At 38.4% G+C, this 19,099-nt stretch overlaps 2 protein-coding genes across 2 annotated transcripts in view; one reads left to right on the top strand and one right to left on the bottom strand.

Moving 5' to 3' along the window:
* Window positions 1–7,676, top strand: LOC116311867 (beta-1,3-galactosyl-O-glycosyl-glycoprotein beta-1,6-N-acetylglucosaminyltransferase-like). The gene is made up of 7 exons (XM_039620853.1): window positions 1–63; window positions 898–1,046; window positions 1,518–1,568; window positions 3,228–3,449; window positions 3,553–3,646; window positions 3,753–4,157; window positions 4,279–7,676. Exons 1-7 carry the CDS (start codon window positions 1–3, stop codon window positions 4,762–4,764), a joined length of 1,470 nt encoding a protein of 489 aa, XP_039476787.1. The 3' UTR covers window positions 4,765–7,676.
* Window positions 7,677–7,937: 261 nt separating this feature from the next.
* The window catches only part of LOC116311871, a 43,961-nt gene continuing 32,799 nt past the window's right edge, over window positions 7,938–19,099 (bottom strand). Inside the window, exons 12-19 of the mRNA XM_031729086.2 lie at window positions 17,827–18,048; window positions 17,418–17,582; window positions 14,889–14,988; window positions 12,524–12,655; window positions 10,993–11,079; window positions 10,717–10,815; window positions 9,178–9,217; window positions 7,938–8,241 (exon numbers count right to left, since the gene is read on the bottom strand). Of these exons, the coding sequence (XP_031584946.2) occupies window positions 9,181–9,217; window positions 10,717–10,815; window positions 10,993–11,079; window positions 12,524–12,655; window positions 14,889–14,988; window positions 17,418–17,582; window positions 17,827–18,048 (842 nt within the window). The 3' untranslated portion in view covers window positions 7,938–8,241; window positions 9,178–9,180. The remainder of the gene's footprint in view (window positions 8,242–9,177; window positions 9,218–10,716; window positions 10,816–10,992; window positions 11,080–12,523; window positions 12,656–14,888; window positions 14,989–17,417; window positions 17,583–17,826; window positions 18,049–19,099) is intronic.

The following is a 19,099-nucleotide window of genomic DNA, read 5'->3' as shown; positions in this document are numbered from 1 at the left end:
ATGGTGTCGGGCGCCATCTCCAACAATGATGAGGTGGCCCACATGGATGAAGTGAAGAATCTGGTATCGTGGTGCCAGGAAAACCACCTCCAGCTGAACGTCTGCAAGACCAAGGAGCTCGTGGTTGACTTCAGAAGGAGTATGCACAGAGACTACAAGCCCTTCAAGTACCTCGGTGTCCACATCTCCTCAGATCTGACATGGTCTGCCCACATTCAGGTCCAGTCCAAAAAGGCTAGGCAGCGCCTGTACCACCTAAGACAACTGAGGAAGTTCAGGGTCTCTCCAGGGATCCTAAGAATTTTCTTTACAGGCGCTGTGGAGCATATCCTCACACAGAACATCACATCCTGGTATGGGAATAGCTGTGCCAAGGACAAAAGAGCTCTTTGGAGAGTGATCCATACAGCAGAACACTGATGCAGGACTGCTATCCCCTCCCTACAGGACATTTATACCAGGGGATGCTGGTCCAGAGCAGTTGAGATATTGAAGGACCTGTCGTCCCCCCCCCCCCAGCAATAAACTGTTCCAACTTCTGCAATCAGGCAGAAGGTTCTGCACCATCCAGGCAAGAGCAGAGAAGCTCAAGAGGAGCTACACCCTCAGGCCATCGATGTGTTAAATCAGAACCCCAATTGACATATAAGAGATCTTGAATCTTGAATCTTCCAAATAAAATATTTATAGAACTTCTCATAGTGTTCAGCAGAAGTAGTTCATGCCACCTGAGTCCGAGCTCAGGTGGCACATGCCACATTCTCAGGGACAGGAGGGTGTGGCGTCTTGTGCCAGCCTGAGGGTCCTAGGTCACTAATGGGTCTCCAGCTCCTCTACATCAAGACTCCAGAGGTGTTCTGTCATCTAAGCATCCTCATCACTGTCGTCTGCTCTTAGTCAAGCCACCAGTGGTGTTACACCACCTCCAGCAACTTCAGCCTCCTCCTGTCTGTCCTCATGTGGGGTCCCATTTCCCATCCCAACTTCATCAGCAGGAGCCAACTGATCATCTTCTTTGTCACCAGACGCCAGCCAAACATCCTTAGGTACTCCATCTTCACTGCCGCGGACTGACTTTTCACCATCCTGAGACGCTCCGTCTTCATCTCTGGGCTTGTGGCCTGGCTGTTAAAAATGTGGATGGAGAGATGAATGGATCAGAAATGCATGTATATAATATATGAAATTCCCTCCATATTTATAATAGAAATAGATTAGAGTCATGTGTTCTTTTACACTGTTTTCAGGTCCGTTTGCTGTGTGGAAACAGTGGCATTATGCGTGGAGAGGAGAACTATCTGGAACATCAACTTATCTTTCAGAATAAAAGCATTTCATTTCTATTAGAAGTAGTATCCTGCTGGTTAGATGAGTTTCACTCCCAGGGTTAGGTCTGCAGGGAAAAGATTTTTTTTACTCTGAAAAATGCTGACAGGATGTCTTCAGTTTGTTAATGCCTCACCTACTTAACTGATGAAAACATGCCCTGCAGGTTACATTCGCCAGAAAGCTTAAAGGAATGCCAAAGCAAACAACAGAAAAATAGATTTAGTTTGCCAAGACCCCAGGTATGTACAAACATCATTTCATGATTTATGCCTGTTTATAGTGTAATTCAATTACCTCACACAATATTTTCATTTAGAAAAAGAAGCTTTTGCTTCATTTTCACAAAGGCTGTCTTATTGTGCATGTTGCCTTAAAAAACCTATTGAATTTAAAGTTTTATGTTGGTCCTTGTTCTGAACTCCAGATTTTTATGTTTCTGCAGTGGCAGATTAAATACACAGAAATGTTAAATGTTAGTTCACAGATTTAAAATAAAATAGATTTAAGAAGTTTAACAGGCTTATACAAAAGAAAAAATCATGTGAGTGAAGGAAAATGAATACTTTTATCCATAAAAGAAAAATACTTTAAAAGGTCTAGAAAGAAAAACTGACTTAGCCTTTCTTTTTTTTTTATGAATCTAAATCTTCAGTTTCCCTGTTTGTGCTTACAGTACATGGAGTGCTAGGTAATAGTGAATGGAATGTAGTTGAACAACAACAGCAGATGTGTTGTAGATTTGAAGTACTCCAGACAGGTAGTGTCTTTCCTGTTTTTTGATCAAAAACCCGAAAAGAGTCAACAAATGACTGTGAATTTCTATTACGACACAAATGCTCAAGCAGGCAAACAAAGTTCAGCATTACAGATATAAAGAGAATGTACACGTGCCAAGTGTAAGTGTAAGATAGTTGTCTAGTTTTCTGTGTACTGATCAGACAAATGAGTCTAGACAGTTTTATGGTGTTAAAACTAGTGCTATCACCGTTAATCTCATTAAAATGACTTTAATACCATAACCGCATTAATGCAGCAAATCTCCATTAGCGAGTTAGCGCGGATCGCCCTGTGCGTGGGGCTGGACAGCGTCACCACGTTAACGAGCTAACCGTGCTAATGCGTTGACACCATGCAGCCCCACACACGGATGATCTGCGCTAACTCGCTAATGGAGATTTGCCACGTTAATGTGGTTATGACGTTAACGTCATTTTAACGAGATTAACGCTGACAGTACTAGTTAAAACTAAAGAGATTCCCACATATATGGTGTTGCCTGATATTTCAGTTCAACATGTCATTATTTTTTTCTAAAGTTCTTAAAATTTTAGAAGGCAGAGTTGGCAGAAGGGGATTTCAGATCAAATTTGGCAAGAAAAAAACAATCGACCTTGCAGAAAGTGTTAGAGGTGCTCTTTCACATATTTGAGATTTACTTATCGCTTTATGTTGGTTTGAATTTGTTAGGGATGCTACAGTTAAAAAAAGTTACCGATTGCTAAGTTCTTACTCGTGTTACTACTTTAAAATGTTTTAAAATGGCCAAAAATATAAAATTACAGGTGCATTTAAAAAGCAACTAAAAAACAAAACAAACACATATGTTTCTTTCCTACTATCCTCATATTCTCTCATGGTTCCAGGTGCAGTAATGGACAGACTAACCAGCATACCCTCGTGAAAGGAAACTTGTCTACACATTATTAAATATTATTCATTATTATTTTATGATACCACAGGTGTCTGTCAGACATTTTAGCAGCTCTCACACACTTTAATTTTATTATATTTGAGATTTGATTACTGTAAATAATGTGGTTTCTAAAACGAGGCTGGCAGCTACGATTATTGCAGTTCATAGCTGTACTGGGATCACTATGGATGCTTTTCCTACTTAGTCAACTGAAAACAGGCAGAAGTGCTGCCTACATCCTCAGGTATCAATGGCTAGAGTATACCGATGATGATGAGAGCCCAGAGAAAGTTTGCAACTGCTCAGCAATTCTGCTGGGAGAGGAGGAGGAAATACAGCAATCCAAATTACTGTCCATCAGCAAAGACTTCCAGAAGAGTACTCAGATCCCTGATGAGTATTATATCAATGCGACCAAAGACTGCAGGTTTGTGCTTTAAATCACAGGTTTCAGTAATTACCTCTTAATAATGATTTAAATATATGGAATTTAAAAGCAACATTGCCTCTTCAAAATTTTGAATTTACAGTAAATTCAAGACAAGCAGGAAATATATAACATTCCCATTAAGCGAGGAAGAAGAGGACTTTCCACTAGCTTACTCGATGGTTGTCCATCACAAGGTATGTGTTTTCTATGTCAAAAGTTTACTGAAAAGCTCAGCAGTAGGTGTAAAAAAATGTTTAAATTACTAATTGATACATTCAATTAAATTCTTTTTATCCATAGGTTCACAGCTTTGAGCGACTACTGCGAGCTATCTACGCACCTCAAAATATTTATTGTGTCCATGTGGACAAAAAATCACCAGCCTCAGTCTTTATTGCCATCAATGCCATTACGTCCTGTTTCCCAAATGTGTTCATGGTCAGCAAGGCTGTGAATGTGGTCTACGCTGGATGGACACGTGTACAGGCTGATCTTAACTGCATGGCTGATCTCTATAACACCAGTACGACATGGAAATACTTCATCAACCTCTGTGGTCAGGATTTCCCTCTAAAAACTAACTTGGAAATTGTGAAAGCTTTGCGTTCACTAAAAGGAGGTAACAGTATGGAGTCGGAGGAAATGCCTCAAGGAAAGAAGGGAAGGGTGACAAATGTTCACGAAGTAGTAGATGGACAAATGCAGGTACTTCTTTTGGATATTTATTTATAATGTATCATGTAACTATTGATCAATTTACTCTGCTACTGTAAAAAACATTATTTCAGACTTACTTACGATCATACTAACTTTTCAATTGTCCCAGCGAACAGGAAAAACAAAGGATCCAGCTCCCTTCAATCTGCCCATACTATCAGGAAATGCCTACATTGTGGTCAACCGAGGTTACGTTCGCAGTGTTTTGGAAGACAAGCGAATACAGGCCCTCATTGAGTGGGCCAAAGACACCTACAGTCCTGATGAGTTTCTGTGGGCAACAATACAGCGAATACCTGGTGTTCCTGGCTCAACATGGCCCAACCGTAAATTTGACATGACAGACATGAATGCAATTGCACGGATGGTGAAGTGGCATTGGCACGAGGGGTCAGAGGATTCTCTGCAAGCAGTATACCCAGAATGTAAAGGCCACCATGTCAGATCAATATGTGTGTATGGTGCTGGAGACCTGCAGTGGTTGATTGAACAGCATCACCTTTTTGCCAATAAGTTTGATGCAGACAGAGATCTCATTGCTATCTACTGCTTGGAGAAATATCTGAGACACAAGGCACTGATAGAGTTAGTTTAGGTGGAGAGTTAATTATCTATTATGAAAGACAATTCTAATAGATAATAAAACTATAAACACATTCTTGGGTAGTGTTGGATCATAATTGTTATAGATGTGTTATAAGTGTTGTGAAGATTTTCGGCATTTACAACAGTTTCTGTTTATGTCCTTTGCTTTAAATGTGGTGTCAGTGCTTTCCTGAGATGAGGTTAAATGGGGTTGGCTGCTCCTATCTCTGTCGGCTGCTGGCTCCTGGGGGTTGTTATTGTGATTTCCCACCCACATTATCAAGTACATTTTGTTACAAATGCCACCACCTGATGTAGCTCATAAAACAACATCCTCTGCATAAAGCAGAGATGAGATTCTGAGGCTGAAGTCTGAATCTTTCTGTCTGTCAGATTCCTTGAAGCACTGGCTGAGGAAGAGGTGTGGCACCAATATATCCACTTGAGCTTCTTAATTAACCATAGACCCATATTTAATGCATCTGAAAGTCTGACGCTAACCAATACTGAAAAAACAAAGTACAATACACATCACAAATACATTTCAAAATGCAGTTTTAAGATACTTTATGGTTATTTTACAAGGACAACAACATTACGGTGCCAGGATACGGACTCACGCCTAATAGTATAAATACAACAAAGGAATTTAAAAAAAAAAAAATGTATGCAGAGGTAATAATAAGAAGTTGAATTGATAAAAAGGAAACACAATAAATAGATAAATAATAACATAACAAATATTCACATAAAATAGTCTTATATTCAGTGGTTTTTGATTTCAGTGCTCAGTGTGGATATGCCTGTATGGCAAAAACTGTTCATGAATCAATTGGTGTGAGTTTTTATGGATCTTTATCACTTACCAGAAGATAAGAGTTCAGAAAGGTTGAAGGCCGGATGGAAACGGTCTTTGAGGACATTACATGACTTCTACAAATAGTGAGAGGTGAAGATGTCAATCATGGCTGGTAGGTGGGAGTTGGAGATACCTTGTGCAGTTTCTAAAATTTGCTGCAGAGCCTTCCTATCAGCTTCAGAAATTTTCCTGTACCATACAAGGACACCCTGTCAGGACACTCTCAATGGTGCAGCGGTGGTAAGACACCAGCAGGAACTGTGAGAGGTTCATTAGCCTCTTTATAGCATCCTAAGGCATTTCCCCATTACAATAGCCCCTGCTTTGAAAGATCACTGTCCCAAGGACCACTTAATGCCTAAACACATTTTCAGTCAAAAATTACATATTATATCAGACATCTGTAGGTTTCTAGTAACGTTTTGACACTGTGGAAAATGAAATGGATTAGGATGCTTTTCTGCCGGGCTGCACTTGAATTATGCCAAACTCCTGTGTCAAAACTGCGTCTCTACTATTGACCAAGTGCCTAAGCTATTGGGTTCTATGCTCCCATTTATACATGTTATACATGAGTTTGCGTTTAATCATTAGTTATTATTGATCTCTGGCTCTCTTCCACAGCATGTTTTTTGCCCTGTCTTTCTCCCCTCATCCCCAACTGGTGCGGTAGATGGCTCAATCCTGAGCTTGGTCCTGCCAGAAGTTTCTTCCTGTTAAAAGTGACTTCTTCCTTTCCACTGTCACAAAAGTGCTTGCTCATAGGCGGGGGGTCTGATTATTGGGGTTTTCTCTGCATTATTGTAGGGTTTTTACATTAAAATATAAAGCGCATAGAGGTGACTGTTGTTATTTGCTGCTTTAAAAATACATTTTATGATTATATTCAGTAAATTTATTAAATTTATCCACGTTTATCTAAATTTAAATATATTAAAACAATACCATTATTAATCTAGCATGGCAGAAGGTAATTTTGTATCATATCCAATAATTTGCACCTCTTACTTGAAAAACACAAACTCATTTTAGCTTTGAACCTGAACTCAGTGCCCACGTGGCTTGCATAGATAAAAACAGTGGGAAGAAAACATTTCCTTTTAACAGGAAGAAACTTCTGAGAAGAGGTGGTGGTAGAACATTCCAGGGAAAAATGCTCCTGCTAAACAAGTTAAAGCAGCGAGTAAAGTTCTTTTATATCTAATTAATACCAATTCCCTGTATATAACACAATGTTTTCTTTTATTGATCATTGCAATTATTTGTAAATTACTAGAAAAATTAGGGAAAACAGTGTTTCAGAGGAACACATTTTTAATGAAGTAAGTAATTTTACATATTTTACAACAAATGAATACCATGCAAGCCACAAATAAACAAACATGTACAAATAAATAAAGCGATATGGTCTAACTTGCACAGTGGACACTTTCTACAAAGTATCTCGCTAAATAATATACACGGTATTTCCTCACCAGCACCCAAGAATGTCTCTCTGTCTCTCTCTAGTACAGTACTAGCACAGTGATCTGCTTTTGGGTGTATGTGTGTCAGAGTAATTTCAAACTAAAAGCATGCAACACACAACTTCTGCTACAGAACAGCTCTTCTACTTTATTCTCACAGTGACACAAAGCGTGAAAGCCTTGTAAACATTTCATATAAAGATTGACTGAGGTGCTAAATGAGATGGTGACATAATGTCAATCCTTACTGTAAAAGGAGAGGCCCAGACCTTTGAAAACTATTTCAAATCAGGTTGGCTGTTCTATTTCCTGTCAGTGTGGACAGAAGGGTTTTATGTGTGCAAACAAAAATGTTAGCAAAAAGACGGGATGTTGAAGCATTAATTAAAATAACATGCAGAATTCATATTTTCTACTCATTTTAGGACTACATGTATAAAGACAAATACTTCATGTATACTGAATGTTGATTAGTAAGTGGCATCCCGTGCCAGATCGCAGATCCAGTGTCTAACACAGATTGCTGTGTTAGCTTAGTTTTACCTACTCTGACATAATTTAATTTGAAAATACTTCAATAAAAGTCTTTAAACTAAATTACATCTCCTGTAAGCTTACTGTGCCTTCGCCTCAATTTTGTAGCTTTTTTAAATGGGATGCTAGTACTACTCAAAAACATCACTGTGGCTTTTGAAAATACGCTATTATAATAACCCAGAGTTAATTATCAATACATGATTGTTGTTAATACATGTATGTTACAAGCCAATAACAAGTACCCAGAAAGACAATCTATAATATGAGCTGTATGGTTAAAATTAAAGATGAAGTAAAAGAAAACAAATGGGAAACATAATCAAGTGCTGAGAGTACTGTATTATAGTATAAAGCGTTTCCCTTCAGCACAGTACAGCCTCTGCACCACAACCAAAGTATTACTGTATATTCGGCACCCTCAGATCTGAATGAGATTTTTCCTGATGTTTTGTACCACAGCATCATCCTCTCTGAGTTACATGTTGTTGTAACAGCTGAGCATGTGTCATACTACAGGCTGGCTTCAAATTCAGACATGCCGTGCTCAAGTACAGCATAGCACGGGGAGAAGAAGAAGGGCAGCAGCCAAATATCTCGTCACACAGCAGAGTTCCCCTTGTCGACTCTAAGGGGAGAGATAAGAAGGGAAAGAAATGATTGCAACATATCCACTTCACAGTGAAATAATAAATGGTAAATGGCCTGTATTTGTATAGCGCTTTACTAGTCCCTATGGACCCCAAAGCACTTTACACATTCAGTCATCCACACATTCACACACTGGTGATGGCAAGCTACATTGTAGCCACAGCCACCCTGAGGCGCACTGACAGAGGCGAGGCTGCCGGACACTGGCACCACCGGGCCCTCTGACCACCACCAGTAGGCTGCAGGTGAAGTGTCTTGCCCAAGGACACAACGACCGAGACTGTCGGAGTCGGGGCTCGAACCGGCAACCTTCCGATTACAAGACGAACTGCCAACTCTTGAGCCACGATCGCCCCATAAGAGCACAAAAACTCCATCCAACTTCCCTGTCATGGGTCAGTAGTGCAGAGACGTACTACCTCAGACTCACCAGAGGTGAGAGGAACAGTTTATCTCTGAGAAAATGTGGTGTTTTAAAAAAATTCGCCTCCCCAAAATTTCTGATTTTGTAAAAACTATGTTTTATACCCACAGGTCAGCAACAAACATGACATTTAATCAAAATACAGAAGGCTAACCCGTTGTGTTTGGATGTTCTACCACATTTGATACCATACATGAGGTTTTGAATATACTAGAATTGGAATATTTCAATAAATTTCCCCTTGTTTGTCTCTAACAGTAGTTAGAGACAAATCAGTACTTTCTCAAAAGGACCTGGGCAGGTTTAGAAGCTAACAGACTAGTTGATCATTCTGGGAAGGACCTGCAAGGCTGGTTCTGCTATTACAGAATAACTACTTCTCAAGAGTGTTGGCATCCTGTTTGACTGGAATGTTTGTGAATGGAGTGAACAAAATGGGGTTTTTTTTTCCAAACATTTCCTGTTAAACGGGAGCAGCAGAGTACTTACCACTTACTCTGCTGCTGTGTCCTGCAATTCTGTGTCCAGTCTGGTTTAGCATTAGGTTGAAAGTCAGAAAGCAAAAGTAAGTAAGGGATGTTAACTGAGCAACTATACTGTCAGCAGACATGCAAAAGCTGGGGATCAGTAGCCTATATCGATACTTGCACTGACAAATGAATTGATGAAAAGAAAAACAAGCACTGGTGCTCAAATGTGAGAGTATTCAAGGTCAAAGCAATGTACTGCAATGCATGGGGTGTAACAGTTTGCCTCAAATGAGTCAATATTTCACTCATCAAAATGCTTTTTTAAATGTGCCTTTGTATTGGATAAGAAGACAGTCAAAGGTCAGTCAAAGGTTAGTCCCAGCATGAGAAAATTAATGAAGGATTTTCAGGGAGAATTAGACATAACCAACTCATAGAAAGAGGCAGATTAAGTGGTTTACCTCGTGCATGCAAATTTGCTCAAACTCCTCTCCTGGTCATACCTTTGGGCAGAAAAATGTGTAAACATGCCTAAAGCACTTAAGATGACAATCTGCACTGGTTGGTTTCAATTTTTAAGGAAATGCAGTGTGTTTCCTGAGAAGATTTACAAAAAACTATTTGTCTCCGAAATGCAACTACAGAAGTAAGAAAAACTAGCTTTTATCTGTTAAGAAGATAATCAAGTGAAAACATAAAAATATGTAAGAGTATTTGAAGATTTAGATAAACATTCAAACATAGTTGCAACTACAATAATGGTTATGAAATGGCACATGCACCACACATTAAATATACCGTTGAGGACTTTTACTCTGCACTAGGGGTGTCAAACTCATTTAGGTTGTGGGCCACAGAACGTACAATTTGATCTAAAGAAGTCAAACTATTGCCTAATAACCTAAAAAAACACAAACCTGTAAATTGTTTTCCTTTCTTTTAATTTAACGAAGTTTGAGTACACATTTAATAAACCATCTAGTTTTAAAAGTAAAGATTAGCAACTTGAGGTACCTTAAGAAAAAATAAGTGCAATCCAAGAATAGGTTTCAGTTTTTCCAGAAAATCTGGTATACAATAATAAATCAAAGGAACCCGTCAACACAGCTCTTTGGTCTTATACATTAAGAAACAAAGACATAAGTACAGAAAATTAAATAAATTAAAATAGAGTGATATCTTTGTTATTAAGAAGGCTTTAAAACTTCTGAAACATCTGCAATTTTTGCCATTTTTCTTTGCAGGTTTTGCATTTTCTAGTGTATCCAATAGGCTGGACTAGATTAGTTTTGCGGGCTGGTTCACAGCCATTTTTAGGAAAAGGTTTGATTGACTTATTTAGATCAGGAATGTCAGAAACTGATGGGCTAGATGACTAGATGAAAGAAAGGTAAATTACACAGGGCTGAACACCAGTCAGGCAACACCCAGAAACTTCACAACAATGTATTATGTGCAAGATGTGGTTCGAAACTAGCAATTTGTTTTCTCATAAGTCCTCGGATAGATGCCATGATCAACAATGACTGGCATTTTCAGTAATGACAGGCTGGCTCACCTGACAATGCTGTGAGGTATATGCACATACTCCATAGGAATGATTTCTCCGAGCTCCTGCAGACTATGCACATACTTGATCTTACTGCTGAACTTGGAACTAAAGGAAATAGAAATCAAAAAGAATTACAGTAAAAAAATGGTTTCGCTAAATGCAACATGACACGCCTTTCTAATGGAGATCTCCATGACTTTGACTGCAATTAAATTCTAAATGAATCTGAATGAATTTTAATGGCTGAGAGAGTCGTGTGAATAGCAATTACAACTCTGAGACCTTATGAAGGGTCTGGTAATTCCTAGCAAAGTCCGTATGAACCAGGACGGATGAACAATGATGAACATCTTTAGGTTTTTCTTCAGTCTGCGGGACAAAACAGTCAGAAATTACACAAAGGAGGAGTACAGTTTCATTGATGACTATAGCTTGTCATTGATATCTATTGACACAATGCTTTTCAGACAAGAGTCACAAATCGCTTTAAAGAAAGTCATCTAAGATTATACAAAATATAAGAAAACAAAGACAAAACAAAAATTTTGAAAGAAGAAAGTAGAGTACATTAGCAACAGCATTAACAGCAGGAAGATCAGACTGTTTTTTTCACATTTGCGCAGCTTTTTACATTTTTTCTTATGTTGTTTCTTTTAATGGCAGGAACACGAAAAGAGAGAAAAGCCATGCTCTGAAATAATAAATCATATTACTCACATGAGGGTTTGCCCAGAGAGCCTTCTTATTATATAAAGTACATTTACACTACTGTACTTATAGCCCAGCATTTTATTTGAGTTTGAAATTTTTGCATTAACAAAGCTACCTTCTTACAACATTTAGATTCGGGAATGAAAACTGCATTCTCCTTAGAGTATAGACTACTTGAAATACCGTAGAGCGTCACGTGAACACGCAGAATCTCGAGGCATGGATGGGGAATCACTGGCTGTCCCCCCAATGGTTAAGTCACCAAATCATAGCCAGTGCATTTCCAGATTGGCAAACCTCCACGTTCAGTATAATTATACAAAACTAAACTGATTACAGCACATAGGTTATTTCAATATGGGAAACTACTTGGTCCTTACATCGATGACTGCATTTTTATCGTTTTCATTTTTCTTTTATAATACATACAGCAGCTCTCCCACAGGCAGATTACATATTATAAGGTAGATTACTTATTATGTAAAGTCATGAAATATTATTAATCATTGATATTTGCTCAAGTGCAGTCAAAACGGTTCAATTAAGGCTGTGAAAAAATGGAATTTATCATCAAGACAGATAAGAAAAGAAACCAGAAAAGGTAGATTTTTAAAAAACCCCTCTAACATCTATTCGACATGACTTCTGACTACAGGCAAAATGTGTTAAAATTAAGTTGGCCTAAAAATGCTATGTCATGCTATGTTAGCTTTTCCCCTGGGAACAGTTGGTGTTGTAACAATCTTTTGTTTTTTTCTGTATATATGTCGTTTGTTTTGGTTTTGCTATGATGGAAAACGTCCAAGTGTGAGTAGTGCACTGCCAAAGTGTAAAGGTTAATGACCCCAGAAAAATGGTTGCTGCACTGCTGGGATTTTAACTACACTAAACCTGAATTAAATAATTTCACAATGAAAATCAACTACAAGTTTCAATTTAAACAGTTCACTATATTTTAAAGGCGTTTTTAGAGTTAACTGAGTTTTTTTTTATAAACCACAATATACACTATCAGTGAAAACTTAACATGCAGATAATTTGTACTACGGTTATTCAATATTAGGCTTTACATTTGCAACAAACATATCTGTGTTAATATTACCTTCTGTCTATCATTTGGTAGCACCTTTTCATCCAGGTAAAACCAGGCATTCTCCTGCGAGGTGTAGCGCCATTTAGATAAACAATAATGTAATCCTCAGCTACCATTAATTCCAGTGTACTTATCACATATCTACAAAGAGAAGGAGAACAAAAAACAGCAGATTAGACATGTTTATTTATTTTAGACATGACTGTAGCAAAGTTTTCTTCTCGTCACTTCAATGGCATGTGAGAAGCTTTGGTTAGGAGATGAAACGCGGGCATGATGTACATAAAAACAGAGCTACACACCAAGGGCGTAGATTTGGCATGGACGGAAGGGACATGTCCCCACCAATATCCAGCGATTATTGAATTGTCCCCACCAATAATTTGTTCTCTTCGAGTAAAGAAAAACAAACCTGATAGAAAGAAAAAAAAATTATCTGTCAACGTCTCATTCACCCAGCGGTGCAGAAAGACTTAAATTACGTTCTCTACTGGAGTCCTACGTCATGTGACAAATATGGCCAATGTGATTGGCTGTGCCTTTCAGGGAGCTCTGTTTAGTTTTAGCAGCGGCAATCCTGCGCTGCGAGGACCTGCAAGGAGGAGAGGAGGATGGCAGCAAAAAGGAAGAACCTGAATATAAGAAAGTATTTTTCAAAGAAACCTGTAAGTCACTTAAAGTCAAGTTCACTCATAAAATGTGTCCGTCTTAATAACGTTACAGGCTATGCTAGGCTTTAACCATGAATAATGTGTTTTGGAAACTAACTGCACAACAGGCAGCACTATTAGTTATCTCAGTCTCTGAGTAGCATTTCTAATTTTGATTGAAAGTGTCAGAGAAAACGGCAGCCTCGAGCAAGCCATTAGTTTACAGAGGCTGTTAAAATTATATGTCTAACATTAAAATGTTGGTGACACAATAACTTCATCCTAATGGCACTGACATATTCATAGGGTTAATTTTTGAGACAAAATATCATGAGGTAGTCACAATTTTGCAAATATTCCACCTTGTAGTGCAGTTTGCACAAATTGTTTTAAAAATGCACTCACCCTACAAACATTACTGATGAGTCAAGATCTGCACAAACTGACAGAAACACTGAAGCAGCTACACATTTTATTCTTATTGTCATGTATGTCCTATTTGTCAGGTGACAGAAGAACCAACACAAAGCTCAGAGAGCAATGGTGATACAAGATCACAGGTGAAATTGGATGATGACTTGTTGGTTCATGACTGTATTTGAAGCACATGTGTGACTGCATGTATTTGGAATGTCTCACTGTTATTTATCAGGTGACAGAGGCAGCTCTGCCATGTTGTAGCTCGGACAGAGGTGAAGAGGCGAGGTCACAGGGGACTGACTGATGATTTGGTGCTGTAGATTAACTAGTATTTATTATCATGACAATTTTTAGGCTGCTGATGTAAATTGATTCATTAAATATATTTATATAATATAATATATATTTGACAAAGAATCTGAATTGACATGTCTCACTTTTTATATGGCACGAATCAATGTGTTATTTTATCAGGTGGCAATATGTCCTAGTGCAGTCAGAGGGGAAGAGCCAGGGCCAAAGGTGAGGCACGTCAAGCACATAATAATAATTTTAATGTGAGGATAAAACGCATGTATAGTGGCTATGGAAAAAAATCTACACACCAATGTTCAAATGCCAGGTTTTTGTCATGTAGAAAAATGACAGCAAGTCATGTTGCTGTAACAGTAGTTCATGTTTAGAATAAAAAATCCCAGCTCACTGACTTGATCGGGGCAATAGTGCCTAAAATGTTGCATAATCTTGCTGAGAGATCTTTTACTTTGTGGTAATCTTAGATGAGTAGTTTTATGGACAAAAACCACCAGGTCATTCAGTGTTCCCTTAGTGCTAATGTATCAGAGATGTTGGTGTACTATAACTGAAGTAATGTTGTTAAGTCCTTAAAGTCATATTCTTTTATTGTCATGACTGTATTTGAAGCCATTTTTGTTTTTGTATGATACCTGATTTATATGGAATATGGCTGAAGTAAACTAAAGCCTAAAATACTTAGTCAGTCATTTGTTTAATAGTAATTTAACATTATATAATTGACATATAAAACTATGAATTGTAATTTTAAATGGTTTAAAAGCATGCAGAATAGCATATGTAGGCAAGTATATTTCTCCTTTTTTTTATCAAGAAGCGAAGACAAAAAGGAATAAAAAAAGAAACAGGGCAGGGTTCGGTGGTTGAATCATCCGTCCCCACCAATGCCAAAACCAAATCTACGCCCTTGCTACACACAGAGAGCAGTGGCAGAAAGATACACCAGCGTACGCTCACCTGGAAGCATGGTCATTTTTGAATGTACTTACAGAAAAAGGTTTTCCATGACATAATTGTAATTGTCACAGTTGCTCTCTGGTAGGAAACATGCAGCAAACACAATGATGGCTTTCTGTTCAGCGTAATAACCTGAAACATGAGAGACACAAACATGACTATCATGCTACATATAGAGCACCTGTACAAAACTTTCATACAAATCATTTTTCTAACATTCTTGTCATATTTATGACCAACTAATTCCAGGCCTATCACTTAAAAAAGCAATTATTATTATTATTTTTATGGTTGACACATGGGTAAACGTGAGTGGGACTTTGCCCTCACTATTAAACATTCAGGAAAAAGTTCTTGGCCCCTCCCATCAAATAAGAAAGAGTCCTCTCCTTAACGCCATCACATATTTGTACTTCTCTTACTTTATAGACTTTTTCAGTCTCAGCCAAACAAGAGTCTAGTCTCACATCTGATCACACAGCAAAGTTTTTGGTAATCATCAGAAACCACAACACACTTTTCTAAACTAGTTTTTATTCTGATCTCAGATCTGATTTTAGTTTTCTTTTCGGCTACATCAACTTTTGAATTATGAGTAATATTAGTCTGCAATGGACTTGCATGCGGTTTTTATTAAACCGCAGGCACCAATCAAGTGACTGTTTCAATATTTTCAGTCAGATAGGCGCACACTGTGGCATAGATATAATGATCAGTGTCAGTCGGCTACCACTTTTTCATAGCTTTTTGCTTAGCATAGGATTTTCTCGTGTATACTTTGTCCAGATTGCCGCGGTACAGCATCCAGCACTAGTCGACCATCATGCTCTCATTCCATAAACCTTGGTAGCGAATCTCCATTAACTGAATGTCCTGATGAAAACACAGGCAGTGAGTCATCATGTGGCTCCTGCCACACCATCAGAATTGCAAACAGCATTGCTGCCTTTCGCAGATTTAGCCAGGCACGCAGTCCATTGGAACAAGTGTTGCAGATGACATGTGGATCCCAAGACTTATCCTGGTCACTCAGTGGACAGCCAAAGTACAATTTTTATATCTTCTTATGGTCTGTGGTTAATTGGGCGACATTGTGCTTTTGTCATGAATGAACAACACACGTAACAGTAATTGTCTGGATGATTAATACAATTTCTAGTCATAGTAACAACTGAAATCAATCGAAATGAATGTTGTCTGTAACATAAAACGCAGTGATCCTGTCGTTAAATCTGGCTTAGGCTAATTATACCAAATATCATGCAACACACAACTAGCTTCATCACAAAAAAATGTTTCAGCTAGGGAAAAACTAAACACAGATTTGAAATCAGCATGAAAAACACTACAAAACCCACATAAACTTATCTCTGATGATTTTGACCTGTTGAGCTGTGTTATCTAAAGCCTAACAACAAGTCTGAAGTCTTGGACGTCTCAGATCAGTTGAATAACAACACACATTTCAAAACTGAGAAAAGACAGTGTAAGACATCCAACTGCATACTGTCATATAACATATTACATGTAATAAAACAACAGTGTTAAATTCAAATAATTTCCTTAAGTTTTCACAGTAATTTATCAAACAGTAAAAACATTACAAATATTAAAGCCAACATCAAAACTAGCATTAGTCTTGCAACATAAATAATAAAATGTAGGCCAGAAAAAAGATTATTAACCCAACCGGTTGGGCGGATGGCTGCTCCACCCTGAGCCTGGTTCTGCCGGAGGTTTCTTCCTGTTAAAAGGGAGTTTTTCCTTCCTACTGTCACCAAATTGCTTGCTCATAGGGAGTCATCTGATTGTTGGGTTGTCTCTGTTGTCTTTGTATTATTGTAGGGTCTTTACCTTACAATATAAGGTGCCCTGAGGAAACTGTTGCTGTGATTTGGAGGTATACAAATAAAACTGAACTGAATTCAAATAATTATTTTTAAAAATCCTCGATGGACGTTTTTTTTTTTGCTTCAATGCTTCATTTAAGCTACAACTTCATAGCACTCAGTTGTCACCATCTAAACGAAAGCATTTTACCCACATTTGCCACTAAAAATAGTCCTGCAGTAGAAACGTCTCATAGAGCATGCTTGTGATGAAAAAACACTACATTACACCCCCGCAGCCCCCAGATTGTCAACAGAAAGACTGATAACACAACAGCAGCAGTGACAGTGGTGTTGTCATAGTTTAATTAATTAAATGATATTAAAATGAAGACAGAAATTTTTTTTTTGCCCCCACAGACAAGTAAAACTACACATAGGCCAGTAAAACGCTAAGACACTGACCCAGTGCATTATTAACATTATTTATTAACATTTATACTGTCATAACGTCTGTTTTATTCTGCAGAAAAAGTTGTATCAAAGCACATGGGAAACCTCAGAGAGAGGTGATATCCTCGCTTTTCTTCATTGCAGCCACCACACACTTACAAACACACAAACACACAGAGTTTAGTTGTATGATTCAACTAAAAAGATGAGAAACAGCAAGATAACTGTTTCTTGATCCAATGCTATCAACTGAAAGCTGTCATAGATGTATTTACGTACCTCCATGAGAAATGACTCTTTTGTAGGGTTCAATGCACTTCATATCAATGCGGTGCTCCTGCTCTCCGATCACCACACTCCTCCACAGCCTGCTCTCCTCTGCTGCTCTGTGGCCCGGATCTCTTGATGCCGCTCCAGCACCCAAAACGGATTCCTCTGAGTCCCCTGAGGTGACATAAGATCAAATAAAATAAATATTAACAGGTAGATTTTAATTTAAAAGACAACATACAATGGAGAGCTGCTGAGCCAGTAGTTTTGACATGAGTCTGACCCGCTGTGTCTTTACTTTTTTCTCATTTTGCCCTTAACTCTGGAAATAATGCATGCTGCAAAAACTGTAAAATACAGTCTTTGTATTTTTTTATCGTTGCTGTTCCAATGAGTATGTTCATGTGTCTGCTGTCACCATGTTTATTAAATTCCAGTGAGTCGGCCTCGTCAGGTGTGTCCAACTCATCTAAGTTGACATCCAGGTCATCCCCAGTATCCAAGCCGTCATCCTCTGTATCCAGGGTGTCTTCTGAAAGAAGAGACCCCTCGCTGTGGTCCAGGGACACGTTCATTGGTGGAGCTGCCAGCTTTCTCCTTTGATTGGACCCGCCAGATATATCAGCTGAGGAGGGCTGGTCTGTGCAGAGAAAGTCATTTGTTTATAAGGCTTTTTTTCACTTTCATTTTTTGATCATTTATAGATTATTATGTGAACACCTTATGAAAATAAATGTTTTTATATTTTTTTTTTAAATCAACAAAAAAATTTATTCATTTTAAGGATCTTTAGTAAATCCTCCTAAATGAAGAATCCTTTTGATTAAAATGTCTGTCTGCCCATCCATCTGAATGAGCACTCCCTTCAGGCTGAGAACCATGGTCTTATTGATGGCAATGCTGTTGGAGTCAAATTGTTAAATGTTGTCATTGTGTTACTTAAATTTGTAAGTCTTAGTTCAAGCAGCATGATCAAAGACATTCCTTTGTCTCTGACCACCTCTCCAGCCTGTTGGAGGGTGGGGGAGACTGTAGTGTTTTATTATAGGGAAATCCTATGTGAGGGTTCTGTTTTGTTGTTTAGTAAGCTTCCTGCTTTTATGACCCTTTTGGTGAGCAGGAGGTCACGTACACGCACCCCCAAACACAAACACACACACTCACATGCATACACACACACACATACAAACACATACACCCTCCAACAGCAACTTCTTCCAAAAATCCAACAACAGTTTGGTGAAGAACAATGCATTTTCCAGCACGATGGAGCGCCATGCCATAAGGCAAAAGTGAAAACTAAGTGGCTTGGGGACGAAAACGTTGAAATTTTGGGTCCATAGCCTGGAAACTCCCCAGATCTTAATCCCATTGAGAACTTGTGGTCAATCCTCAAGAGGCGGGTGGACAAACAAAAACCCACTAATTCTGACAAACTCCAAGAGGTGATTATGACAGAATGGGTTGCTATCAGTCAGGATTTGGCCCAGAAGTTGATTGAGAGCATGCCCAGTCGAATTGCAGAGGTCCTGAAAAAGAAGGGCCAACACTGCAAATACTGACTCTTTGCATAAATGTCATGTAATTGTCGATAAAAGCCTTTGAAACGTATGAAGTGCTTGTCACTATATTTCAGTACATCACAGAAAAAACTGAAACAAAGATCTAAAAGCAGTTTAGCAGCAAACTTT

Source organism: Oreochromis aureus, linkage group 12 (assembly GCF_013358895.1).
Source record: "Oreochromis aureus strain Israel breed Guangdong linkage group 12, ZZ_aureus, whole genome shotgun sequence".
NCBI lineage: Eukaryota > Metazoa > Chordata > Actinopteri > Cichliformes > Cichlidae > Oreochromis > Oreochromis aureus.
The sequence above is the reverse complement of the archived record's forward strand: the minus strand, read 5'-3'. Positions and strand labels throughout refer to the sequence as shown.